At 46.7% G+C, this 27371-nt stretch overlaps 1 protein-coding gene, 1 long non-coding RNA gene and 1 pseudogene across 7 annotated transcripts in view; 2 read left to right on the top strand and 1 right to left on the bottom strand.

The window, feature by feature from the left end:
* Positions 1-26204, bottom strand: part of LOC144128099 (uncharacterized) — a 62575-nt gene extending 36371 nt beyond the window's left edge. Inside the window, exons 1-3 of one of the 5 annotated variants that reach the window (XR_013313683.1) lie at positions 26020-26204; positions 13782-13858; positions 5373-5531 (exon numbers count right to left, since the gene is read on the bottom strand). This is a non-coding gene — a long non-coding RNA (uncharacterized LOC144128099). Of the gene's footprint in view, positions 1-5372; positions 5532-13781; positions 14143-25328; positions 25907-25969 lie in introns of those variants that run through there. The other 4 variants (XR_013313685.1, XR_013313681.1, XR_013313684.1 and 1 more) reach the window with 4 other exon arrangements.
* LOC144128097 (uncharacterized) lies at positions 5530-13775 on the top strand. 2 transcript variants are annotated; one of them, XM_077661181.1, is made up of 5 exons: positions 5530-8982; positions 9149-9323; positions 10980-11096; positions 13006-13059; positions 13361-13775. In XM_077661181.1, exons 1-5 carry the CDS (start codon positions 8681-8683, stop codon positions 13451-13453), a joined length of 741 nt encoding a protein of 246 aa, XP_077517307.1. In that variant the 5' UTR covers positions 5530-8680; the 3' UTR covers positions 13454-13775. The 2 variants fall into 2 exon arrangements, with proteins under 2 accessions (XP_077517307.1, XP_077517306.1); XM_077661180.1 differs by lacking the exon at positions 13361-13775 and having other exon boundaries at positions 13006-13326.
* LOC144128098 (uncharacterized) lies at positions 14219-19933 on the top strand (annotated as a pseudogene).
* Positions 26205-27371: the final 1167 nt, after the last annotated feature.

Raw genomic sequence — 27371 nt, 5'->3', positions numbered from 1 at the left:
CGAAAGGTGTCCCCAACCAGTATACACGAGTAGCCGATTAGAGCCGTCGGGAGTAGCAGCAGTAAGGAATGCCCTGGTGAACCACCTTGCAGGCAACTGAAACATTTTGCATAAATCTGGCAAATCTGGCATAAGGTGGCAAAATCTTTAGCTTTTCATGAGAGCTACAAAAACAGACGCTTAGTTTTTTGCTGATCGGCAGAGATTTGGTTGTTTCATTACCAGTTTATAAAAGAAGAGTGTCCACTTCTGAACAGGCCATAGCAAAGTTAAGAGAGAAGTGACTACAGAGATGAATGGTAATGTATGCATATGAAATAACCTAAAATGAGTGATATCAGAAGACACTGTTTACATATAAATTACACAAAAGTGGCAACAAAACTGAACTCCGATGTTGACCGGATTGTAAAACACTTGAGCTAAAGTAGTAACCTGTTTGAATGACTTGAGCATAGCTACAAAGGTAGTTGCAAAAAAATAATAAATGCAATTTTTCACAAATCTTTCATATCCTGTGTTTTGCACTGTGCTTTCTATTCTTAAATACTCTGAAAGCAACAGTGATGTTACTGGTGACCTGCATCCACTCCTTATTCACATACTACTCTTGTAGTGCACATGCATGTTTACTGATTAGAAATTATGCCTGTAAAATATCGGTATTGTGGCTGCAGGGCAGTGCGCGCACCCGTGAGCGAACCTTGGTGAGCCTCTGTGCACTTCTCGAACAGAGGGGCTTGACGTCCCGTCTGTTTTGCGTCAGGTAGTGCCGTGGAGTGACCGAACGCTCCGCATGTGCAACCTAGGACGATTAACAGCTGGGCACCCTGCTCCAGCTGTTGAGTGCAAACTGTTGTGCACATGTTTTTCCGTTCTTTAGTTAACTCTGCACGCACGCGACTTGTACAAATGTACTATGTAAATAGTGTATTTATCACCTCTTCCTCTATCCTTTCTCACTGTCCGCTCACCTCTTTCATTTCACTTCTTCAAACTGCCTGCTGTCCTGTATTTCCGCTGCCCCAGCTCAGGTGCTACAGTATCGATGGCAGATGCCGGGACTGGCAAAAATCTTTTACCTTCCTTTTTGTTAATTTTAAAATACACACTACTACTAGTAATCACATGCTGTTGTATCATGAACGCAAACCAACAAATACTGAGCATTCATAATGAATGTTTAGTATATTTATTTTATTTATTTATTCAAAATATCCCCAAAGGCCCTCATCCGAGGGTATTACATGGGGGGGGGGGGGGGGTGGAAGCGGGTACAAGACATTGTTTCAAGGTTATAATAATGTAATAAACCAAACTGGCGAAATCACAAATATCTTTTTCTTTTTATGGCGCAAAGGCATCTATGGCCAAAGAGCGCCATGACACAAGGTAATTTTCTTTTTCTCAAGTTGGGGTCAAAGACCTATTTCCCAAGCATTTCACCCTAAATAAGCCGAGCACCAGAGCAGGGGAAAGCTTGTACCCATTGTATCAACGGTGAATATCCGGCGGCACTGGGGACCAAACCCCGCACCTCCCGCATACGAGACGGATGCTCAACCACTTGGCCACCGTTGTGGTTTCACAAGTATAAATGAAAAATAGACATCCACAAGAAGATTCGGAACAATGCACATAACAGCAGAATTTTAGGAACAGATAACAGCACCGCAAGGAAAAGACAACGCCGGAAAAAGTGTGCTGAAGTATATATGAAAAATAAAAGAAGACAAGACAGAAGACAGTACGCTGAAAAAAACCTTTTTAGTTGTTGAAACATGCGTGATTAAGGTGTTGGAACTTATTTAGGTCACATATGGCAGTGTGTGATGGTAAAGTTCAGTTATTGTGCACGATAAAAAAGAATATGCATAGTGGAATTACTGGTAGTTAATGTGCTTAACTATGTGAGGATGATCACGACATGGAAAGGTAACAGGCAGTGGCTGAAAGAATTCACCATGAAGGGAAGGATGGTGATAAAGGTTACGGAAAAGTGATAGGCAGGAAATTTTCTTACTCGGCTGTAAACTTCATGAGGTGACACTGGTGTAACATGAATAATCAGAAAAGATGAATCGCGCAGCACAGTTTTTTGCAAGGCTTTGATGTTACTTATGATATAAGTCTGATGAGGATCCCAAATGGCAGACGTGTATTAAGAGTTTCGGACTGAATAATGTGGTATACGCAAGTTTTTTATTACATGTGTTGCGGCCTCTTTCAAATTATAATTGAGAAGTCCGAAAGTATGATTAGCGGAGGCAAGAGTGAGATTAATGTGATGCTTCCATGATAAGTTAGACTGAAGGTTCACGCCAAGATACTTGTAACATGTGGAGAGTTCTACACTATAGCTATGAAGAGAGTAGGTGATAGGAACATGAGGCTTGTTGGTGAATGACATGACCTTAGATTTGGAAAGATTTAATGGCATTAACCAATTAGAACACCATGTGCTTATCGCTTCTAGAGCAGACTGCAGTAATTGGTTGTCAGCGTTGCAGGTTATACATCGATAAAGCACGCAATCATCAGCAAATAGCCTGATTATAGACGTCATGTAACTGGGTAAATCATTAATATAGATGAGAAAAAGTAAACTGGCTTCCAGACATAACATTAGCAAAACATGAGCTTGAGTTGTTAACTGCTGTGAACTGGATTCTAGATGAGAGGAAATCAGCTATCCATGCAATAATATAAGAGTGAACGTTCAGCTGTGAAAGTTTAACAACCTTTGGTGAGGAATGCGATCAAATGCTTAAGAAAAATCGAAAAATATTGCTTCAACTTGAAAACCAGCATCAGTCAGTGCATGTATGTCGTAAATAAAATCGGCAAGTTGGGTGTCGCATGAGTAGCCCTTGCGAAAACAGCACTGATGATCAAAGATAATGCTATGATCGTCAAGGGCCTCTTTCATCGGCCCCCCCTCTCGCTCCAGGTTTCCTGCCTGCCAGGAACGGAAATGGCTCACTTCCCGCCCCTCCCAGCAGAGGACACTGAACCAGTAGGGCACCCTTCAGTCCTCTGAGTATCATATTGAGGACTCGCAAGAGGACACCAACCCTGACGAGCCTTCTAGCACCCACCCAGCTGTGGATACTTCCTCCTCTGCTAACCAAGGCACAGAGGAAGGGGAATGGTTCGTCCAAGAATCTTGTGGGTGCCATCGGTGTCCACACCACCCCCCTCTCCCCCCTGAGAAAAAGGATAGTCAAGTGGGGACTATCATTTTCCGTCCCCGGAACAAAAGGTGGCTCCTTCCAGCAACACTGAAAGAGTTCCGCATAGCTGTGGAGCTCTCCTCCACACCGGGAGTCTCCTTTGTGAAGGTCAACCCTCATGTAACATTGTTGCCGTGGATGTACTCACCACACAGGCAATGGGGGCTCTTCTCGGCATCCACAGCCTTGCCGGATAACAGTCCGGCCACGACCTGCTGCGAACAAGGGCACCTCCATGAGCTTCATCCATGGCGTGCCTGCTGACCTGGGGGATGCTGACCTGCCTGCAGCCCTGGAGTGCTCCGTGCCTATCCTGGGGGTACGTCGTGGCTAGCCCAATACCCTCCAGATCACCTTAGGGGCGCCACAGCTGCCACCTCACGTGGCAATCTACAAGCTGTGACTGCCTGTCCGTCCGGCCCTCCCGCGTCCCATCCAGTGAGGTTGATGTGGCCGCCTTGACCATGTCACGGCCAGCTGCACTCTACCGCAACTCTGCCGCCGCTGTGGATGCCACCATGGGCCTGGTGCCTGTGATGCTCCAGTACCCCGGTACACTAACTGTGGAGGGGCCCATCCCACAGACAATCCGGCATGTCGCCGCTGGCAAGAAGAACGACGGGTGGCGGCAGCCATCACTGCCACACCAGAACCTGTTTTCCAGAGAGCCATTTGAACCAACCTCCGGACAGGGCAGGGTCCTACGCCCAGGCCCTCAAAACCAGGCCAACACCAGCAGACCCCCCCTGGCCACCCCCACTGGCAGACCAGCCTGCAGCTCCCCAAAGCTGCACTGGACCTACCAAATAACATAATGGAATGACTCAAATTTTTCCATTCCTATACTCCGGGTACAGTCCGACACCTGCAAGAGCACGACTCGCTCATTCGCGTACATCAGCTCTGCCATCTTTAGACAGCAAGTTAGCCTGCATCAATGTAGACTTTGGCGAAGCAGTCATCTTAGACGGCTTTGTGAGAAATCGAACACATCCCAAGATGGCGGCTGTCCGGCTAGACGTCTAAGTAGCTGTCTACTTGGGAATATTGGAGCGCACCCTGTGTTAGAATCAGGCTAAGGGGAGTTGACATAGCACTGTCTATCCCCATCCAGACGATAACACTCGTCCTTTTTTCTACGTGGTCGATCCTGTTCATCTCTTGAAGTGCGTCAGGAACAATTGCATTAACCAGAAAAACCCTGGAACATGCCTCTATTTCTCTGAAATGGACTTGAGTGGAACAATGCCTGACGGGCCTCCTCGTATGAAAGCTGTTTCTTTCGCAGCTGTGCAGCAGCTTTATTCTTCAGAGAAGACGTCGCTTGTGAAGGCTGCTTACAGACTGAACACAAAAGCCGTGAATCCAACTTCAATGGGGCGGCAAAATGTAAAGCTCGTTCTCGGCGTCATTAATCAGATTGTGTCAAATGCCCTCAGAACACATGGTTCCGCGTTCAGGATTCCTCAAGCTGAGTTGACTGCTCTTTTCATTGACATTATCCTCACATGGTGGCAAATAGTCAACGTTAAGACCCCTTTCAAAGGCCACAGGCTAAAGGACAGCGTGCAAGACCCTGTAAGGTCTGTTGATGACACACAGTTTTCCTGAGTGCCGCTGTCGACTGGTTGGACGCTTGGGGGAGAATCAACATCACCAGTGGCTCGCTGACGAAAGAGACACACAGTGCTTTGCGAGTGACATGCTATTATCTGGTAGAACTCTCGCGCTACTGCTTAGAGGAACTTCACTTCAAGTATGTTCTGCTGGGCAAATTTCAGACGGACGTGCTAGAAGACCGGTTCGGCAGTTACCCGCCAGCTGGCAAGATCACAGTACCACATTTCCATGCGTCAGCTCTACGAATGTGAGAAGCTTCGTCTTCAAAAACTTTTGACATTACCACGCGAGGAAACAAAGTGTGAAGACGTAAGTGAAGATCTTGTGGCGTGCAACTTTTCTGTGGCTGTCAGCGACGACAATATTACACGTGCCCACTCTGACACGGATGCTATTGTTTACATTGCAGGATATGCTGCTCATGCTGCTTTAAAGAGGCTTTCATGTTCTACTTGCTTCAGCACATTGGTCATTGAAAATCGAGAGATCGAAGCGGAAAACACTGTCATGATAGCTAACCTGTCAAGAGGAGGGCTCAAGTTTCCCCAGCCATTGACAGTTCACATGGTACTGATAACAAAACTAGTTCCAGAGAAGTCGTCTTTCGGAGCCAACATGGAACATTTTCTCTCCTGTAGTAATCAACGTGGTGTAGTGATTTCACAGACGATTTGCCTCCTGGAAGAAAATGACATTGAGACATGTGAAAATGGCCACACTGCACAAACTCTCCTGCGCTTGGTAGTTCGCGTTGCAGCCAACACTGTTTTAAACAACTTTTACAAACTAAGAAATGACGCCATACAAGACAATGCGCAGCAGAAGGCCGCAGCCCGGAAAGCAGTAACGCTTAAGAACAAGTAAGTTTTATCCCAAAAGCAATAAAAATGGTTTGCAAACACTTCATTGCTGGTGTCTCATCGTTTGTTACTGTAATGGTCAGACTAGCCGTACAAATACTTCATTTATGCAGGCAAATGCTAACTCACGTGGTAGAACTTAACAGAGCAACATTATTGTGAGTGTCATTATACCTGTGTGTGAAAGTTTTAAGCGAAACACAATATATAATAAAGCTACCACAATGAGCAGAAGACGGTGTTTTTTTTTTTCCACCTTTAAAGAACTTCTAGTTTAAAAACTAGATATACGCATGTGCGGTCTGTGCAGTTGGGTTTTACCGAGAGGTGGACATCACGTACGTGATAGAGCGTAATAATTAGATCATTAATTGAAATTAACTAATCAGTTTTTTTATATAATGACAAATATTATATTGTGAAATTGGCGGCTGTATGCTAAATTGTTTATTAAGAAAAAAACTGGATTAGCAGCTCGAACCACTAACTTTCTTGACAGTAAGGTGTTCTGAAAAAAAAAATATATATATATATAAAGCAAATAAATTGTAGCCTAAGGCATGCACAAACTTGCACATTTCTTTTTTACAGCAACGACAAAAATAAAAATGAAGGAATCACTTATGAGACAGCTAAGAGCTTCTTAGCTGCTAGGTGCGGCAGTACCCTAATAGTGCAGACGGTCGCGGCGTGCTGAAATAGCGGAGCGCAGCACCGGCACAAAAGACTCAGGGTGGGCTGCACCTAAACCAGCTCTCGCCTTTACCGTCTCGGCCATACTGCCTCCCCTGGGTGCACATTGTGCAACGACCCAGCGGAGACAGCCCAGCACCTGCTGTGTGAATGCCCTGCCTTCATGCCTGCCAAGTCCATCATGGAGGTGGGCTTCCACACCTCGGGCCTCCCCAGCTCTTCACTGGAACACCTGTTCCCTGGCGGCCACCATCCCACCAAGGCCTTCCGGCACCTCCTCTCCTTCCTGGAGGCAACGGCCTCTCTTGCCGCCTCTAGGCCTGGGAGGGCAGCATATGCCAACTGGCATTGACACTGCGACTGCACGCCTACGCTCTCCTATCAATCTTTTCCCCCTCCCCCAGTTATTGTATATAGAGAAACTAAATGTGAGGGACAAATCACGTGGGAATTCCAAAACAGGCAGACGACCATTGATCACCTTGCTCCTACGTAAGCGTGGCGTCGTGGGACCGGCAGCTGCAAGTGGAGGCGGGCCTAGCGTGGGAGCCGGTCCCCTGCATTTTCCGGGGCAGCACCATCGCGGACCACCTGGCGGCGACCCGGAAGCCGTGATGCCACCGGAGCCGGCGGCCGCGTACTGGCCGGAGTGCAGTGGCTTGGTCGTCAGCCGGCGCACGCACGTTGCCTCCCGCTACCACCGGCAGCATCTGGAGGGGAGCGACCTCGACGCCGAGGTGGTTCGGGCCCGGATGGCTGTCGCCCCGGAGCCCCGAGTCCTGGTCGCACAACCCGGGCCAGGGAGCGAGCCTCCTGCCGCGACGCCATCCCCAGGAGCACCAGGGGACGTTCGGTCTTTAGGGAGGAGGAGTGTGGGAGTTTCGGAGTGGCGTACCGCTCCCTGGCCAGCGAGGCGCACCGTGGAGACGTAGGAAAGCGGACGCTTTCCTCCTTCCCCACGGGCAAGTAGCCAGAGGGTCTGCTCGAGAGCACTGAGCCGCCTCCTTGCTCGAAACCGGTCGCAAGCGCGCACCACCAGGTGCCGCCGGAGCAGTCGCTGATTGGCCGAATGTGACAATGGGCAAGTGCGCCGAGATCGGCGGATACCAGCCATGGCCGAAGGGAGACTTCAACGAGCTGCGACAGCGAGAGGACGTCAGGTAATTCAGCCCCTTCTTCCCTCTTTGTTGTCGCCATCTTGACCCATTAGCCGCACGACCAAGCCAGACTGCAAGGGTCACAGATCAAGCTTCAAGCAGTCAGCGACTTTGGGAGAACCAATAAACCTTTGGTCCCGGGCAAAGCGTCCTGTTCCGTGATGCGTTTATTTTGCATTTCCGCTGCGCCGCCGCGAGAACGGCCGCGCACGGTGTGTAATACCGGGAGCTCAGAGTTCACGGCCTAGACCTCAAAGGAGGCTCGACGGCCTAGAAAGAACTCCCACAATTCAAACGATTTTGATCATAAAATTCGAGGGTTTCTTTTGTTATTCTGCAGGCCCCAATGTTAACCACTCCTCACTTAAAGGGAATGAAGCGCAGCCAGGCCTTGAAACCGACACTGGCAGCCAAGGTGACATTCACCTTTTGGAAGAGAAAGGTTTGTGCTGCTGCTGGTTGTCTTTTGCAGCGTTGGTTAAAAGAAAAGCATTCTGAACCTGTGCTAGACTGGCTTGCAAGTTTTCTGGAAAGACAAACTGAATGACAGTGTGCAAAATGATTCTTCATCAGGCCTCATTGAAGCTACTTCATCAGAAAGAAATGACTTGGGTAATTCTGACTGCGATGAATTAGATGCAATGAAATGCCGTCTAGACTTGGAGGCAAAGAGACGGAGAAAGGCTGAGTCTGAACGGGACCAGCTAAGAGAATCCCTGGGACGCCTTCTCGCAGAAGACCAGATCTATATGCTGGGGAAGGGCACCATGAGAGGTTCATCCTGCACCAAAGCTACGGTGGAAGGAGCACTGAAGCTGCGACTTGAATGTGGCTCTCGTGGTTACGAGTACCTGCGGGAAACTGGCTGGCCTCTTCCAGAGGAAAGGACCTTGCAAAGCCACATAGAGGACGTCAAAATGCCTCCAGGTAAAACCGTATTATTTTCGCGACCTTTAAATAACTTAACTGAGTGGTTTTGTGACGCCACAAGAGAAAATTCGACTCTGCGCTTCGAAAGTGAAACCAAAACTGCCCTTTTCCCGAGGTCATCGTCAGCAATCCCTACTGCCATCGACATGAGAGTTCACGCCATGTTTTCACGCTGACGGCCACAAACATGGAGGAAAGAAGGAAAAGAGGAGAGGCTGCTACGTCACATTTTTTTGAAGCCGGAAGCGAGGGCTCTGCCATGACACTTGGCCGTTTTCTCAGCCAATGGCATGCGAGCGCCGCGAAGATCAACGCGAGCGGCGCGAGCAGACGATTTCGCGCCGCGCCAAGCTGTCGGCAGCTGTCAGACACGGCGGAAAGTGAGACTTCTGCTTCCATTGACAACAAAGACGCTGCGATGCCCAGCTGCTGCGTTCCTGGGTGTCGGTCGCGCACGCCAGGACAAGAACCGGGCGTCACTTTCCACACGTAAGTATACTGCATTTTGTTTTCGTATTTAATTGAATGCGTAATGAGTAAAATGCATGCTCGCAGAACATAACGCACGACACGGCGTGAATGTGGTATTCGTACCGCCCCGGCCTTATTGGTGGCTCTTTGTCCGAGTGCAGTGAATAGTATTGTTCTCAAACAGGTTTCCGAAAGATCCAGAGCGAAGGAGGCAGTGGACTGAGGCCGTTAGACCAGGCCAAAGAGACTGGGAGCCAGCAAAATGGACCTGCGTATGTTCAAAACATTTCCTGCCCGAGCACTTCGATCGGATGTCGCTGCTCGTAGTTCGTATACGTGCGGATGCCGTCCCCCTTCAGGTGAGGATCCACCTTCTATACATTCTCAAGAGATTGGAAAGAAATGCTCTTATTGAGAAGGTGCTTTATTATAACTTGACTGCATAAGCATGCGTTCAATATGATGTTTTAGGTGTTCGTGCAAGAAATAGAACGATTTGTGAATAAATGGCTTTAGCTAGACGTTATGATCGAGTAGCGCGGCTACAGTACTCCTGCACTGATAAAAAGTAATTGTGTCATTATACTCCTAAACTGGCTGCGGTTTATATATGGCTCTGGTGAAATTCTGCTTACTGTACATGATTATTTATTTATTAGCTTACGCACTCCATCATTAGAAGAAAATAAAAAAAAGAGCATCGAGCACACCACAGTTTTCCTTGGGGCATCATTTCTATTTAATTATTACTTGTAGTGTGCAAATGTTTGCGCCTAGCAGTAGGCGGTGCATTTTTTGTTGTCATCTCGGCCATAGCACCTGGGAAGTGTCACTGAGAGAGCACTGTAATTCCTTAAAACTATAGTTCGTTTACAAAGGAAATCACAAAGAAGTTCCATAAGGCATAGAGCACCGTACGTATTTGCTCGCGTGATTTGCGCACGTTTTTTTCTTTAATTAGGACTCCAAAAAGAGGGTGCGCAATTTACACGCAAGCGAGTTATCCGAACATGTCCTAAAAAAAGGTTGGCACCCCTCGCCCCATGGCAACAAGGTTGACACGTCCCCCCCCCCCCCCCCCTTCCCCACGCTATAGCTCCCCGCGGGGTGGCATGACATGACGGCACCGCACGTGCTTAGCTCAAAGCAATAAACGCGCAAAGATTCAATCGCGAAGTCAGCCGTGGGAGGAGATAACGGGCAATAAAACGGGGCCCTTGCGTGTGGCCCGACTGACTAGCGGCAAACCGTATAGCAAACGGTACGGTATTTTTGGATTCGGGAGCGCGCGCAACTGTTCGTCCGGGACAGCGACCGCCAGCGCGAGCAAGCCGGGTAAACGGCACAGTTCGCACCCGCGTACATGCTGGTGGTCTGGCTCAGCATAGTTCGCAAAATGTGCGAGTAGTTTTTTTTTTTATCGGGTTAAAAGTTTGAACTTTTTGGGGTGCACAATCTATGTGCGGGCGCAAATTACGCGAGTAAATACGGTAAATGTCATACACATAAGGAAAAAGGGAAGCATGAGACAAAGAAAAAAAGACAAAACACAGGCAGAAAGCTTGGCCAAATGTTTAGGGGAATCCCGTTTTTTTTGCGAAGTTTCTGTGGAAACAATTTATAGCTTTCCTTTAGCCGCTTGGGTGGATGCCAATGAGTATAATTAGCTCCCTTATTATACAGATACGGCAGTTCTGCATATATAATTCCTCATACACATAGCATACACACTTCATGGGGTATAGCTGGGTGAGCCTGAGGAGAGACACCCCACTCTCCCTTCTCAAAAATATGGTAGACCTGCTGTACTAACAATGCATTTCTCTGCTGTTGCTTTCTTAAGAAATGGGTGCACTCTCGCCCACTGGCTGTGTTCCATATTGACAGTCTCAGATTGGTACATCTGTCTGTTGAATTACATGCTGGTACATCTGTCTGTTGAATTACATGCATCTTTTTAGCTAAGGCTGGCGTTCCACTGCGAGCATGTGATGCACCTCATTATTCATTTACAGCAGGAACCCCTTTCACAGCAGCCAGGCGATGGCACAGCTGTTGCTGCCACTGCTCAGCATGGCGCCCAGCAAGCACTAACACAAAGTCACACATCTCCAGCGTCTCCACTGCAACAGGTATTTTCAAACAGCGCTGTTTTGTGACTACTACAGCTATTCAAAGCATCACAGTGGCTGTGTATATGTTGGAGTAGGAGCTACAAACACTGCTTCCTGGCACGGGCTCACCAGAAGATTTATCCGAATCCCATGACACACTAGTCATCATATTTCTTAACCCTTCAGACAGCACTCAAAACAGTCTTAAAGTGTGATGCTCCACCTCCATCTTTCACTAGCTGCTTAAAGCTGAACACCTTGTATGCTTGGTACATGATGTATGCGTTAACAAAGAGGGCACTATCATTAGCAATATGGATAAGATATCAAATAGCCAAAGAGACAAAAATCTATGCAGTAGCCAATGCAATCAGAACGTTAATGAGAGAAGCCGCAGCGCACAGCAATGGGACATCCCGTAGCAGTAAGAGAAGAGGAAGTAACGGAAGCCTTAGTAGGAATGAAAAGCGGGAAAGCAGCTGATGAGGATCAGGTAACAGCAGATTTGTTGAAGGAGGGAGGGGAGATTGTGCTAGTAGAACTAGCCATCCTATATATGCAATGCCTTGTGACCTCGAGAGTACCAGGAGCTTGGAAGAATGCTAACATTATCTTTATAAAGGAGACGTCAAGGACTTGAAGAATTACAGACCGATCAGCTTACTGTTCATTGCCTACTAAGTATTTGCTAAGGTAATCACTAATAGTCAGGACAACCTTAGGCTTTAATCAACCAAATAATTAGGCAGGCTTTCGTAAAAGATACTCAACAATAGATCATGTTCACGCTATCAGTGAGTGATAGAGGAATGCACAGATTATAACCGACCCCTATATATGGCCTTCATTGATTACGAGAAAGCATTTAACTCAGTGGAAACCTCAACTGTCATGCAAGCACTGCAGAATCAGCGTGTGGATGAGTGTTATGTGAAAATATTGGAAGATATTTATAACGATTGCACGCCTACCATAGTCCTCCATATAGTCAGCAATAAAATTCCAATAAGGAAGGGTGTCCGGCAGGGAGACACGATCTTGCCAATGCTATTCACTGCCTGTTTACAGGAGGTATTCCGCGGCCTGAAATGGGAACATTTGGGGATAAGAGTTAATGGAGAATACCTGAGTAATTTGCGATTCGCTGATGACATTGCCTTGCTAAGCCACTCAGGACAAGAACTGCAAAGCATGATCAATGAGTTAGACAGGCAGAGCAGAATGGTGGGGCTAAAAAATAATATGCAGAAAACCAAAGTAGAAACAGCAGTTCGCAATTGGTAGCGAGGTGCTGGAAGTAGTAAGAGAATATGCCTACTTAGGGCAGGTAGTGACCGCTAATACAGATCATGAAAGGGAAATAACTAGAAGAATAAGAATGGGTGGAGCGTATATGGCAGGTTCTCCCAGATCATGAATGGCAGTTTACCATTATCCCTCAAGAGAAAAGTCTACGACAGCTGTATCTTACCGGTACTCATCTATGGGGCAGAAATATGGAGGCTAATAAAGAGGGTTCAGCTTAAGTTAAGGACAACACAGTGAGCTGTGGATAGGAAAATGACAGGTGTAACGTTAAGAAACCAGAAGTAGGCAGAGTGGATGAGGGAACAAACGTGGGTTAATGACATCCTAGTTGAAATCAAGAGGAAGAAGTGGGCTTGGGCAGGGCACGTAATGCAAAGGCAAGATAACCGCTGGTCCTTAAGGGTAACAGAGTGGATTCCAAGAGAAGGCAAGCGTAGCAGGGGGTGGCAGGAAGTTAGGTGGGCGGGTGAGATTAAGGAGTTTGCGGGAATGCGGTGGCCGCAGCTGGCAAAGGACAGGGTTAATTGGAGACATGGGAGAGGCCTTCACCCTTCAGTGGGCGTAGTCAGGCTGATGATGACGATGATGACATTCCTCCAGAATAAATTTTTTTTTACAGGCACCTATGGATGTCGCTGAAAGCCAGGAGACTTTGGCAGGCCCATCACAACAGGTATTTTACAATATGCCATTTTGTGACTGCATCAATTCGAAGAACAACAGTGTCTGCGTTTATGTCGCAGCACGAGCGACCAAAAAAAAGATTTCTGTAACAGAATGCATCCTGGCACTGGCTCAGAGGAAGTTTTCTCTGAATCGCCTCAACACAGTCAGTTTTTATAATCCTTTTGACAGAACTGAAAACACAGCCTAGCAGTGTGATGCTTTTCTATTTTTCAGTAGTTGCTTAGAACTGAATACATCTTATTCTTTGGTAGAAGCATATTTCTCAAGAATAAAATTTTTTTTCACAGGCACCTATGGATGTCACTGAAAGCCAGGAAACTTTACCAGGCCCATCACAACAGGTATGTTACGATATACCATTTTGTGACAGCAACTGCTAGAAGATTGACAGTGTCTGAGTTTATCTCGCAGCACGAGTCACGAAACGGGTGAATTTTTATGTAAAAGAAAGCTTCCTGGCGCAGGCTCAGAGGAAGTTTTGACCAAGCCACCTCAGCACACCAGTCATATCTTTATTCCTTCAGACATAACTCAAAACGGTCTAGTAGTGTGATGCTTCTCCACTTTTCACTAGGTGCTTAAAACTGAACGCTTGTTATGTCTCGGTACACACACATTTCTCCTGAACAAAATTTTTTTACAGGCATCTATGGATGTGGCCACAATGCAGGACATTCTGCCAGGGCCATCTCAAGCCTTTCAACTTACACCAGTAAGTTTCATATCGTCCTGTGTGGTTTCCATCCAGGTTTATTCACTGCATGAGGTAGGATGTCGTTGCAATTCTGCAATGTAAAGTGTAGTAGAACCTGCAGTTGTTTGTCAGGCCCCGTGCTTACCGGAGACAGTAGCAGAGTGCAGTAGGTTCTGCAAAGATCCTTCATATAGGATGGTACCTTTTTGTGGAACCACATAAGCACATTAGTAACTGCCACAATATTCTTTCATGTGCCTTCATTGCTTATGTTCGTTACACAAATCAATATAGTCATCTCGTCAGAGTTCCACTACAAATAATCTGTCAGTATCAAGAAAAATTTGGCTATGCAAGACATACTACACCAGGTCAGTGATATCTTTTCAAAAAATTTTCTCCTGTTATTCCAAACTGGTTTTACTGATTTTGGACATGGTCATTGACAGCTATGTAGAAAGTATTCAGTGCAAACTGGCATGCGTGCTACATGAAAAATTTGTACTGTCATGTTTTCTTCTTTTTCAGTTGTTCCTTGTATAAGTTTTCATGAAATACTTCTTATATGGGTACATGCCAACCTCTTTAACGTCAGTTCCAGTGGGCATTCAGAAAAAGAGATTGCACGACACAAAATTTAATACAATAATTTTTAAAGCTGTAAGTATTCACGCTTCTACACAGTTGTGCTATTAACCCTGCTTTATTTCTGCAACACTGAGTGTATAAAAAAAATAAAATGTGTAGACATATAACATTACCTTAACATGCTAGGTGATACGAGTTTAACAATGTGCGAGCGTTTTTCTTTTGCAGTGACATCGAAAGGCATTGAGTACATATGCACTGAAGCTGTTGCGTGGCCCAGTAGTGGGCATGCCGAGTAATTTTGTGATTAGCCTCATGTCCTGCTTTCCTTCTTATGCCTTGATGCATGGCGGAGGAGAACCGGGCAACAGGCATTCTAAGGTGGGCTGCATTACTAAACAGTTTATCTTATGCAGGAACTTCCGACTTTGCCAACCGCCCCAGCCTCTGTTGGGACGCCACGAAGAAGGAGGCCAGTAATTGTAAATGGGCCTGTCAAATGTGCCTATTTCTGAAGCAGAATTCAACACCATGAATGTCAAATGCTTGTGCATATGCCAAGAGCGTATTTGATAGCGTGAGTGGCCCATCCACAGCATGCATTATTAGCATAATCTTTAACACAGCATGTGCAGGCACCCAGACTGTGTGAATGAACTTAGCTTGATTTCGCCGTGGCAATTTTTACTAATATCTACCAACTGATCTGCATGGTATATTGTATGCAATGATGAATCAATAAACCAATGAATTTTTAAGTGTGTGAGTGGCCTGCATATCAAGCTGAGGAGCACATTATGGAATCTTCTTCTTGGACACCTCTCCATCTACCAGAGGATGGATCGGTGAGTCACAGCTTCATTTATTGATGGAGATCATGGAGATCATGGAACAGCTGAAAATTTTGCCTTGCTGCAGCTGCCACACCTGTATCACCCGTTGCAAACGTCGAAATTGTGGCCCGCCGGGCAGCTGTTTGTTTCTTCGGCGTAAAGAATGGCAGCCATCTTGAATGTAGCCATGAACGAGTGCCGGCCACTTGCCCGATCTGGAGCACAAATGATGACTGATGAAGCACTACATTAAACACTTGTGAAACACGGCCGGCTGTAGTCAAATGCGTCAGAGTCAAAGAGAAACTACACGCGAATGGCGTTGGCTCTTCCATCGGCTACTGACACTCCCTGGCACCGCTGCCGTTCCGAATGGGGGTGCCGCCTCGACTGGAACAGCGGCCCTTCCATCAACTACCAACGCTCCCTTCAGCGCCGAGTGCGCATTTGAAAGTAAAAAGAAAACTTGTTGGACGCTTGAGCTTCCCGTAGAATGCGATTGCGTTATCGGGCCGCCGCCGCTTCTCAGCAACCGCAGTCAGCAGCTACGTGTGGGGTGCCAGTTTGCTGCTTATCGTTTTTACGTGTGCTTTTACGTTGCGTAGGGCCGAGGGCAATCGGCATAGGAATTTTGGCGGGCTTTCACAAGGCGTAGTCGGCCGGACGATGGATCAGCAAGCTAGGAAAGTTAAGGAGGACAAGGACGGGGAGTTAGTACAGTGCCAGGAGTGCGACCGTTGGTGTTACTTAGATGGGACAGGGTTCGGGAGATTAGCCGAGGCGGGTGAGGCTAGCTTCGTGTGTAAGATGTGCAAGCGGTTTGGGGACGCCGTTCATGCGTTAAAAGGGGAATGGGAAGCTGGGTTTAATGCACTTAATGCGGACCGGCAGGTCGAACGAGAGGCACGGATTAAGCTGGAAGCTCAGGTCGCCGATTTGATTAAAAAGGAGGAGAATAATGCCGCCCTGTTGAAGCGAATGGTAGGCGAGATTAAAGAAGAGCGGGAAAAGCGGACCCAGCTAGAAAAACAGGTTGAAGCGCTCAGGTCGCGGCCGGCTGGGCCAAAGCCTCCTCGAATTTTTTAAGGCCTCCGCACTTTCCTCCTCGCACCCTTTGACGTCACCCCACCTTGACCGGTCGGGCAGTAGGGTGACCGGTCAAACAAGTTGGTGCACTACCGCCTAGGCTTGTCAGTACACACGTGCTGCGTGCAGTGTCCTGTCACGGCAGCTTGACTCTGAAGCTAAGCACGTGTTTCTTTTCGTAGCGTGGTCTGATTTCCTTCTGCAAACGTGTGTTGTGTGCTGCATATCTGCGTCGTGAAAGTGTCAGTGAAAGTTCCGGCAGTCCAGGATGGGCCGCTGTTGCGTGCCGAACTGCCGTGGAAATTATGACGGCGGTCCGAAGGTCCGTGTCTTCTCATTCCCAAAAGACGACCGGAGGATAAAATGGAAGCAGGCCATCCGGCGTGATGATTTGGACATCGACACACTGCGGGATCCAAAGGTAATATAATTTTCCCATATGTCAATCACGGTTAATGTCAAATGATAATATACATTCGGATGCATTAAGCATACGGCATGCAACCAGTTCGATACACGGCGTGCTGCAGTTAATGGCAGTTAACTGACATACAGCAGCACTTATAAGCAGCACCAATAGCAGTAATTAGCCAATCTGTGGTAGTAACAACAGCACTTACATCGCAAAAGAAAAAAAGAAAACAGGACGTAGAAAAATTTCATATACTCAAAGGGAACATTCCTCTTTTATGCAGGTGTGCGAGCTCCATTTTAAGCCCGAATACCTCCGGTCTACAACATCGTACACAGATGCTGATGGAAAGACAATAGAAGTTGCGATGAACCTCACCCGACTCACTCCTGACGCGGTACCTACGATACTGCCAAATTGCGCATCATACTTGTCTAATTCTGCACCGATTCGTGAGGAGCCCGATGCAAAACAGAGACGACGCGAAGCAACTCGTCTGCAAGACGCCATCGAGATGTCACTTGCGACACATGAAGAAGAGGAGCGCAGGAACAAAGTCTCGTCGTATGGGCAACTTCTGTCTCTCCTTGAAGGTCTTCACGTCCCAGACTTCTGGGTGATGCGAAAAACTGACGCCGCCGTAGCATTCTTTCACGTCAACGAGAATTCAGCCCCCCAGAAATCGAACGCTCCGTGGTAGTAAATAATTCGTTGAAGGTATCAGCCTTTTGGAGAAAAGTTGAGCTGCGCGGTGGTGAAATGACAGTTCCCGACAGACTTGAAGACATGCGCAGTTTGGAATCCGTCCTCAAAAGTGTGCAGCAGTTCAAAGCACCCGACCTTTGCGAGAAAGACGAAAAACTGAAAGCCTGCTTTCAATTACTTTTTTCTCTTCTTGATGATCTTTCAAGTGATGACCTTCTGCCAGTGGAAAAGATGGAAACCCTAAGATTTCTAAAAGAACAGCTTCATCTGCTCAACAGAGAACGGACTGCATTTAGATATTCTTCAGAGCTTGTCATCTTGTCAAGCATATTTTTCACAATTTCCCCACATGCGTACAAATTTGTTCGCAGCTCTGGAAAATTGATCTTGCCTCATCCCTGTACAATCACCAGACTCTGTAACAAATACAACGTTAGCCCTGCGGCAGAGCAAAGTGATCAGGGTTTTTTAAGTTATATAACAAAAAAAGCAAATCTTCTGAAACCCCATGAGAGGACGGTAACACTTATGATAGATGAGATCCATATACAGCAATATTTTGAGTATAAGGGAGGTTCCCTCACGGGAACAGCATCCAACTCCTCTGAAGCTGCCAAAACTGCGCACGTATTTATGATGCAGTCGTTGCTTTCTGGACACAAAGATGTGGCACATATCTTGCCAGTTTTCAGCATTGAGGCAAGTGACTTGCATGAAGTCCTCAAAAAGGTTATTTTAGGGCTTGAAAAAGCCGGTCTCAAGGTTATTGCGGTTGTAAGGGATAACAATTCTATAAACAGAAAAGTAATGTCATTATTTTCCAAGAAAAAAGCAATTGACATAGTGTATCCTCATCCGGCAGACAATGCACGGCCGTTGTTTTTTGCGGTGGATCCTGTGCACCTGTTAAAGTGCATTAGGAACAATTGGCTCAATCAAAAAAATCCAGATACATCTTTTCTTTATCCAGAGTTTAAAAGCACAGAATCAAAGCTTGACATAAAAAAAGCTTCGTTTCAGACGCTTCGGGACCTGTATACTTCAGAGCGACACAACCTGTCTAAATTTGCCTATGGACTAACATACAAGGCCTTGCACCCAACAAATATTGAGCGTCAAAATGTGAAACTTGCGCTCAAAGTAATCAATCCTTTTGTAGCACAAGCTCTGAAGACTCCCGGTACGAAACCCGGCTTTCCTTATGCCGCTGATACTGCGGAGTTCATTGATTTAATACACAGGTGGTGGTGCATCGTGAACACAAAAACACCATCAAAGGGCCGACACCTCAGAGATCCTTATCAGGAGCCTGTCAGAAACATGACTGGTGTGCAGCTGCAATTTCTTGGTGAATTTGTAGACTGGTTGGACACATGGAATGACCTGAAGATGAGTGGCAGCCGTTCTGGTTCACTGACTCCAGAAACTCATGCAGCACTCCGGCTGACATCATATGCGTTGATAGAACTCGGCAGGTACTGTCTCGAAGAGCTTAATTTTGAATATGTCTTGCTGGGGAAATTTCAAACAGATAGTTTCGAGAGCAGGTTTGGACGTTACCGCCGGCTTGCTGGATCCAATTATCATATTTCTGTTCAGCAAATATTTGAGTCGGAAACCAAACTGCGTCTTCAAGACTCACTGGTATTTCCAGATATGAAAGAACTCTCAGAGTCCAGCACCATCACATTTGAAGGCAGAAAATTGCAAGACCAATACAACATCACGGTTACATGGGATGACATCAATTCAAAGAAGCAAAGTTTGCCCGCAATAATTTACATAGCTGGTTTCTGCGCCCACGCCGCCTTGAACAAACTTCCTTGCGAAGCTTGTGCAAGAAACCTGACTAGAGAGGACAGGGACATTCCACCGGACGAGAACTGTCTAATTCAAGGGCTCACTAGAGGAGCGCTCAAATTTCCGCAGCCTGTCGTTGTGAACGCTGTTCTGCACACAGAAATTGTGCTTGAAAAATTCACGACAAAAGAAAACGCCGCGCAGTTCCATTCCACACACCATCAGAGAGAGCAGCTCCTTTGCTTACTGAAGCACTTGTTGAGCGATGACGAAGAGTTGGATGTTTGCTGCAACGGACATCACCCGGACAAAGTGATTTCCAACATTTTGTGGCCTGCCACAAACACCTACATGAAAAATTACGTCCAGATGAAGACGGACCTGCTAACGGCTAAGAAGGCCGCAGCTCAAGAGAGAAAATTAAAAAAGTTTAGATGTTTAGATGTTTAGAGCTTTGCGTGCCGCATGCACTGCGCGCGACGCCGGCAGATGCTTTCCCGCACTGCTCGGTCAAGGTGCGTGACGTCACGGAGCGAGTGCGCAGGCCTGAAAGTATTCTAGGAGGCTTTGGCTGGGCACCCCCGTTCGGAGAAGTGTCAGGTGGGGGACGAGGCTCGTCGATCGTACAGTGCTGTAGTGCAGCGAGCATTGAGTGAGAAAAATGAGAACGAAATGAAAAAGGTTAAAGCGGGCATGGAAACTCGCGACAATAGCGTACAGCGGCAGGAGAGCCAGCTAGAGCGATCCGGAGGCCAACAGCCTCTTTAAGCCGTGGTAAAAACAGCGCAGCGACGACAGACACAGAGAAGACAGAAGAAGACGGACAAGCGCTGAGAAGACAGAAGAAGACGGACAAGCGCTGTCGTCGCTGCGCTGTTTTTACCACGGCTTAAAGATGCACCAACTAGCTCAGTTGTCGGTTCTTCTGGAGGCCAACAGATGGAATTAGGAAGCGGACGTTTGGGGCGCAGGAGAGTTCTGGTGGTCGGGGACTCGAATGTAGCGAGGGTTGAGGGAGGCGTTCTGACGGCAGTGAAGGCAGACAGGCGGGTGCAGGTGGAGGCTCAGTCGGGAAAGTGCATGGTGGATGCAATGGCCAGAGCCCGGGAGGTGGTGGTGGGCAGCATGGATGGCGAACACCTTGTGGTCATCCATGCTGGTCTCAATGATGTACTGCAGGGGAGGAGCCAGAATCTTGAGACGCAGTTGGAGGTGGGGATGCGTAGGCTTAGAGAGGCCTCTGAGAGTGTGCATGTGACCATATGCACAATCCCAGAGGTCCAGAGGCAGGCTGGCGAAACCGAAAGGAGGGTCGTTGAGGCTAACCGGGTAATTACGTTATTGAGTCGACGACCAAGATACTAGGTGATGGAAGTCAACAGGGAAGTGTACGTGGTCAGGCCCCACCCTTTTACAGAGGATGGCATTCACTACGGTGGTGCCACTGGCAAGAGGGTGGGCAGTAGGATAGGTCGCCAGGCAACAGCTTTTTTGGGGGGACCCAGACCTCTGCGGGAACCAGTGTAGAGAATGAAGAACCAAGATCAAAGGGACGATGGAACCATAGGAGAAGAAATAGACGCAAGCGCCAGGGCCACGTTAATTCAGATATAGGTTTCAGTAACATGCAATGTGGCAGGAATAGACTGAAATGGGAGGAAATAGAAGAATAGTTAAGACAGGAGGAATTAATGGTATATGGTTTAGTGGAAACACATCTTAGAGACATGGAGCAACCACCCCGTAACCCAGACTACGCATGGGAATATTGCAATAGAACAGAGGGCAGCAGAAAGGGAGGTGGAATTGGGGCATTCATTCATAAAAGTATGAATTTTCAAAGGCTTAGACTGGGATGCAGGGAACATTTATGGCTAAAAGGAACAGTGGCAGGCAAGCAAACACTCCTTGGCTTTGTATACCTGTGGACAGGGGTTAATGCCAAAGAGGAAAACAGGAAAATGTTAGAATGTATTGCAAGCGACATTGATGAGCTAGGAGGACAGGGCGAGATAATTATATTAGGCGACATGAATGCACACATAGAAGACCTGGATGGGTACACGGATTCGACAGGAAGCATGCTGCAGGACATGTGTGACAGGCATGATTTAGTTGTATGCAACAGCACTGAGAAGTGTGAGGGGCTCATAACATGGGAGGCGGGGAGTCTGCACTCGACGATAGATTATGCACTAATGTCACAGAGGATGTATAATAGATTAGGGGTAATGAGCATAGATGAAGATGGTTCCAGAAGTCTAGGTAGTGACCACAAGCGTATCAAGTTGAGCTTCAGAAGAAAAAGCAATGTAGGACTGAAGCAAGATGAACAATCAGGGGGAAATTTTTACTCAGAAAAGCAATTGGAAGTAGCAGCCAAACAAATCGAGAAAGTAATTTTTGAGGATAGTGAAACAGAATGGACTTATACCAAATTAACTCGATTACTGGAGCTAGAGCTAGCTAAGGTGCGAGTAAAGCTAAAAGGGAAAAGATGCAAACCCAAGAGTTGGTGGGATGAGGAGGTCAAGAGGGCAATAGAAAAGCGCAAGGAAGCATCCAGGGAACACAGATATTCCAAGAAGAGGGGGGAACCAAAACCCGAAGTAGACAGAAAATGGGATACATTAAGTGTAGAAGGGACGCATCCTATTTGATTAATGAGAAAATTAGAAGAAAGGGTGCCCAATGGATGTCAAAAGTAAATAAAAAGGATAGAAAAGCAGCCCAAAAGTTCTGGAAACATCTGAATGCAATGAGTAATAAAACTAGGCTAGAACAAAGGTTTATTGTTACAGATGAGGGTATTCGACTAGAAGGGGATGAAGCAATAAAACACATAGGAACAAGGATGACGGAAAAATTTTCAGCAAAGCACGTGGTACATAATTTATCGAAGGAGGATAGACCAGTTATAGCAATAGCTTCACTTGAGCAAGGAGAGTGGGAAAGGGCAGAGAAAAAGGTTCCTAGTGGCACATCAACAGGACCAGATGGTATCCCGATTATGTTGATAAAGAAGTTAGGAACAAAATCCAAGCAAACATTAATACAGGTCGTGAACAAAATGACAGTGGATGAGAAAGTCCCCGATGAATGGCGATTAAGTAGAATGAACATGATATATAAGGGAAAGGGGGACAAAGCAGACGTAAGTAACTATCGCCCCATAACAGTGACATCTGTGGTTTACAGGGTGGTGATGCAAATTATAAAGGATAGACTGCAGGCTTGGGTGGAGAACGAGGGGGTGTTAGGGGAACTACAGAATGGGTTCCGGAAACAAAGGAGGTTGGAGGACAATCTATTTTCATTGACACAGTGTATAGGAATTTCGGAAAAGGAACATAGGCCCTTATTGCTAGCATTTCTGGATATTAGGGGAGCCTATGACAACGTTACTCAGGAGCATTAGTGGGACATATTGGGCACATTGGATGTGGAAAATGGAGTAATTAATCTTTTAAAAGATATATATAGAGGTAACAGAGTGCTCATAAAATGGGAAAAAAATGTATCAGGGCCTGTAGAGATACAGCGGGGGCGTAGACAAGGATGTCCTCTGTCCCCTTTGTTGTTCATGTTGTACCTGCAAGGTTTGGAGGCCAAGCTAGAGGGGAGCGGACTAGGCTTCAACCTATCTTTTTTCAAGCAAGGGGAATTGATTAAACAGACATTACTGGGACTAATATACGCGGACGATATAGTGATAATGGCTGACAACAAGGAAGACCTGCAGAAGTTGTTAGACATATGCAGTACAGAGGGAGATAGATTAGGTTTCAAGTTTTGTAAGAAAAAATCTGCAGTCATGATATTTAACCATGAGGGCGGCGAGCATAGAATACAGGAGTTCACACTAGAAGTAGTGGATGAGTACAAGTATCTTGGGGTGTGGATAAATAACGGTGCTGAGTATCTGACAGAGCATGAAAAATATGTAATGAATAAAGCTAGTAGGAATGCAGCTGTCATGAAAAATAAGGCACTATGGAATTACAACGGGTATGAAGTGGCAAGAGGAATCTGGAAAGGGGTGATGGTTCCTTGTCTGACTGTCGGCAATGCGTTCCTGTGCATGAGGCCAGATGTTCAAGCAAGGTTAGAAATCAAAGAACACGGCGTACAGAGGCTAGCTTTCGGAGCACATGGCAATACACCAAATCAGGAGGTACAGGGTGATATGGGATGGGCATCGTTCCAGACCAGAGAAGCTAGCAGTAAGATATCATTTGAGGAATGATTAAGAAAAATGGTGGAAAAGCAGTGGGCTAGGAAAGTTTTCAGATACCTGTACATATAAAGAATGTTGACACGAAATGGAGAAAGCGAACTAGAAAATTGACAAATATCTGGACAGCAGTCGGGGGCAAATTAGCAATTATTGGTTAAGAAAAAAGTTAAAGAAACAGAGAGAGCTCTGTGGAAAACAGGGATGCTGACGAAATCGGCACTGGGAACATACAGGATCTTTAAGCAAGAAATTGCCAAAGAAAATATCTACGATAATTGTAGTGGAAGCTCTTTGTTGTTTGAGGCCAGGACGGGAGCTTTGCGGACTAAGACATACAGAGTCAGGTACCACGAGATACATACATTGTGTGGTGCTTGTGGAGAGGAGGAAATGGCTGAACACTTGATATTTTTCTGTGAAGGACTTCACCCTGCAGTGGAAAGCAGCGGGGCTGATTTATGCAAAGCATTTGAATTAAGGACAGTGAAGGAAAAGTAGATTTTAAGCACGCAGAAGTAACCAAGCGAAGGTTATCTGATTGGTGACTAAAATCAAGACAAGAGTAAAATATCACAAGTCATCGCTAGGTGGTTTGAACTAGTGCCCGATTTAAAGGGTTCAGCCTTATCTATCCATCCATGGACCAATAGGCGCTTCCAACTTACTTCAACCAGCACTGCATGAATTTAAAGGTAATGGCGACCAGAACATCACCTGCAGCTTGCAAGATTGCCCGATTTCTACTTCAGTGCCTGCCATTATGTACAGAAGCAGTCGATAATCGTGAAGCATTCATGATTATGAACAAGACGTGTGAAATTGCGGAGCAAAACCACGAGGAAAATATGCTGCTGCTGGGAGCAAACAAAAGCAGCTGATTAATCCCATGCCGACTTTGTTCTCTTTCAGTGTTTTGGGCAATAAGCATGAGCATAGGCAAGAACAAACAAAAAGCTTTGTTTAGTTACGCAAAGCTCAACATCGTAAACATGTTTATTTTGTTAAGAGACACTTGGCAGTTAGGTCCTTCCACTTTGCGGCTAGGTCCTTCCAGTCAACTTCTTTCACACTGTAGACGTGACCATTCATGAAAACGCGGTGTCCTTTCACTAGTATCACTGGTCGGAAATAGCTCTGAAGGTCTTCGGTGGCCTTGAAACCGCCAAAAATAACGACCGACATAATTCCTGCCGTACGACTCAAAAGCAACCCAACCGCGTTGGCCGCCTCAAATAATTTGGTGCCGGTGTTGGTGGCCCTGAAAACAGTGCTTCAGTAGCGCCACCTGACCATTGCAGGTTGCATATAGCCGCTCAAATTTTACTTCACTAAGAGGCGGCAAACAAGATCCAGTAAAAGCAGGGCACTTCCAGACTGGTGAAGTGCCCAATGAAGAAGCATTTGTGCCTGACGAATTCTGAAAAAACGAATATCAACAGGACTGTCCAAATTTTTTCACCTCAGGTAAACTATGCATGCATATAGTTTGTCGGCTAGATGAGATGCATGCTACAAATGCAAAGGCACAGTAAAAATGGTGATGTACTCTGCCGAGTTTGATTTATTCACAAATGAAAATTGGGTCCCTGACCAAGTCGAAAGATGAAAAATGACGTTTCGGGTCCCATACGGGGCCCTTGTTCACAATGAGGCTGTCACAGAAGAAGGAATGGTTATATACGCTTCAGAATCTTCTGCAATCTTTTCAGTAACTCTGCAGAGTTACTGCACAAAATGAATGACACTTTTGTTTCTTGGCTTTCCAGCATTAAGCAGGTTGTTAGCTCTATTAACAAAACGAATTTCAATGACTGCTATTCTATACAGGACAGCTAGCCCCAAGAACAGGGTTCCCTACCGGCAAAGCTAGGTCACTTACGAAAGAGCCTGCAAGGCCTACCTTTTACAAAGAAGCGAGCCTCAAATGCAAAAGGCGTTTCTTCGGAGCTAGCGTCTCTCAAAAGTCATTTCCGCACGAACATTGAAACAGCGGTGTCGCAGTCAAAGCGATAACGACGTCCAACCGCAGAACGACGCGAGTTCGAGAAACTCAACGAGGCGGCTCACGCAGCTAAGAGCGACAGCGCCTATAGAGGGACGTCAGATAAGCGAAGAACTAGAGTAGTGTGCACAGTTAAAGCACGTGTTTGCAGCGCCTCCGACCACCCGTAAAAGCACGCTGTCATTTGGAAGCAAAGAAACGGCCCGCGGACAGGAGGGATAAACAGCGCACTGCTATCCGCGCTCCGTTCGTTTCCAGGCGATGCAGTCCACTTCAGGACACTCCGACGCTTTCCCATTTCGTCCTCCCATGTCATCACCAGCAACAGGCCAAGCTAAAGACGAAATCTGACAGAAACATGGCCTTCCACGGGCCAATAATGCAGGCAAACGGAGGGTTTGTACGCAACGACGAAATACAACTGCGGAATCAGTTTGCGAAGTGTTCACATCAAAGCAATTCCGTTAAGTAACCCAACCCTACTTCTGCTGCACTTGGATATCCAAGTGCAGCATGTAAATATCATATGAGACTCCTACCTTGACAGATGGCGTCCTCCACGGCGCCGCAACCGCCGCGTAAAACTTACCTGCATGCCGCAAAGTGAATCAGGACCATTTGTCGCTGCACTTCCGAGTGGCCACAGGCTCCCTTGGCTTTACAGTTCATGAACACCACTGAGGAACGGCACTGCCATGACAATTTCTCTACCGAGGTCACAGAGGAAAGAAAATTCCCGCGCCGCTGCGCCATGCCTAGCCATTCTAGAGGAGGCAATGGCCTCCTCTAGCCATGCCACTGTAGCCATGCTCTAGCCTTGTGCTACCTTTTCAAAGTTAAACATGCTGTTCATGCCATAATAGAGATGGCACATAACGTCCGAGGGGGCAAAGTGGACTGAAGCAGTGTTGTAGGGGTTGAGTGAACAGCTGCTAATTTGTTATCGAAAATTATGGAATCGTCATGGTTCTCGCAATAAAAACCAGAAAAAATGTGCAGCGGTCGTGAAAAGGTCTTGCTTATGCTGTGCAGGAGCACTGGAAAAATTGACGAATGGCGCAGTGAGTGAACTTTTGATGCCGCAAAGTGCTAACTCAACGTAAGGAAACGCCTGAACTAGCTGAACACATTATACATTCGTTAAAGGGCTTTCACCCCTCGTTCAAAGCAACGGAGTTGATTTATTCACAATATTACGGAAGCTGCCTGATTGGCAGCTAAAATCAGGGCAAAAATTAAATTTTATCCCCACTAAGACGGATCATGGCAATCAAGGTCGTGCCAGAAATTACGCGTCACAGCTAGGTGGCGTGAGCCGCCGCCCGAGCATCCATCCAACGCGGCTTACTCGCGAGTCGTTTCCAGCTTCACATTTGAGCAGTCCAAAACAAACTATTTGGAAATCAGAATCACTGGTGTAACGCAAAAGAGAAAAATCAGCGTCAATTGGGGAACGGACATTTCAGAAAAAAAAATGCACGTAGGCAGGATGTGGAACGCGTAATAGTTGTCAAAACGACAGAGTGAACGAAAATGTAGTCGTGCGAGTCCAAGGATAGTGGATCATGGCTGCTGGATGGCTGCCCCAAAGAGATTGAAATAAGAGCTGAAGAAATCTGCTACGATAGCCCCAACCGCGAAGGCCTTACCGCCAGACTATCGCGATGAAGCCCCCAAAAAATCCACCTCAAAACTTGCATTAGCATGCAGGCACTGCCTTATATCACACAATCTAGTCCAGTTATGCAGCAGTGAGCCACCTACTTACATCTAATAGACGCAGTACAGCTATAAAAATCGCAAATGAGAGTGGCGAACTTGAGGCACATAATTTGAACATTCACACCTTGGAAGAAACACTGAACAGGGTGTTGCATGCAAGAAAGCAATGGGCCCTCAATGGAGCCTCCTCTTTCCTGCTACTCAGCACAATGGCACAGG

This window comes from Amblyomma americanum, chromosome 4 (assembly GCF_052857255.1).
Source record: "Amblyomma americanum isolate KBUSLIRL-KWMA chromosome 4, ASM5285725v1, whole genome shotgun sequence".
Taxonomy (NCBI): Eukaryota; Metazoa; Arthropoda; class Arachnida; order Ixodida; family Ixodidae; genus Amblyomma; species Amblyomma americanum.
This window is presented reverse-complemented; position numbering and strand designations above follow the sequence as displayed.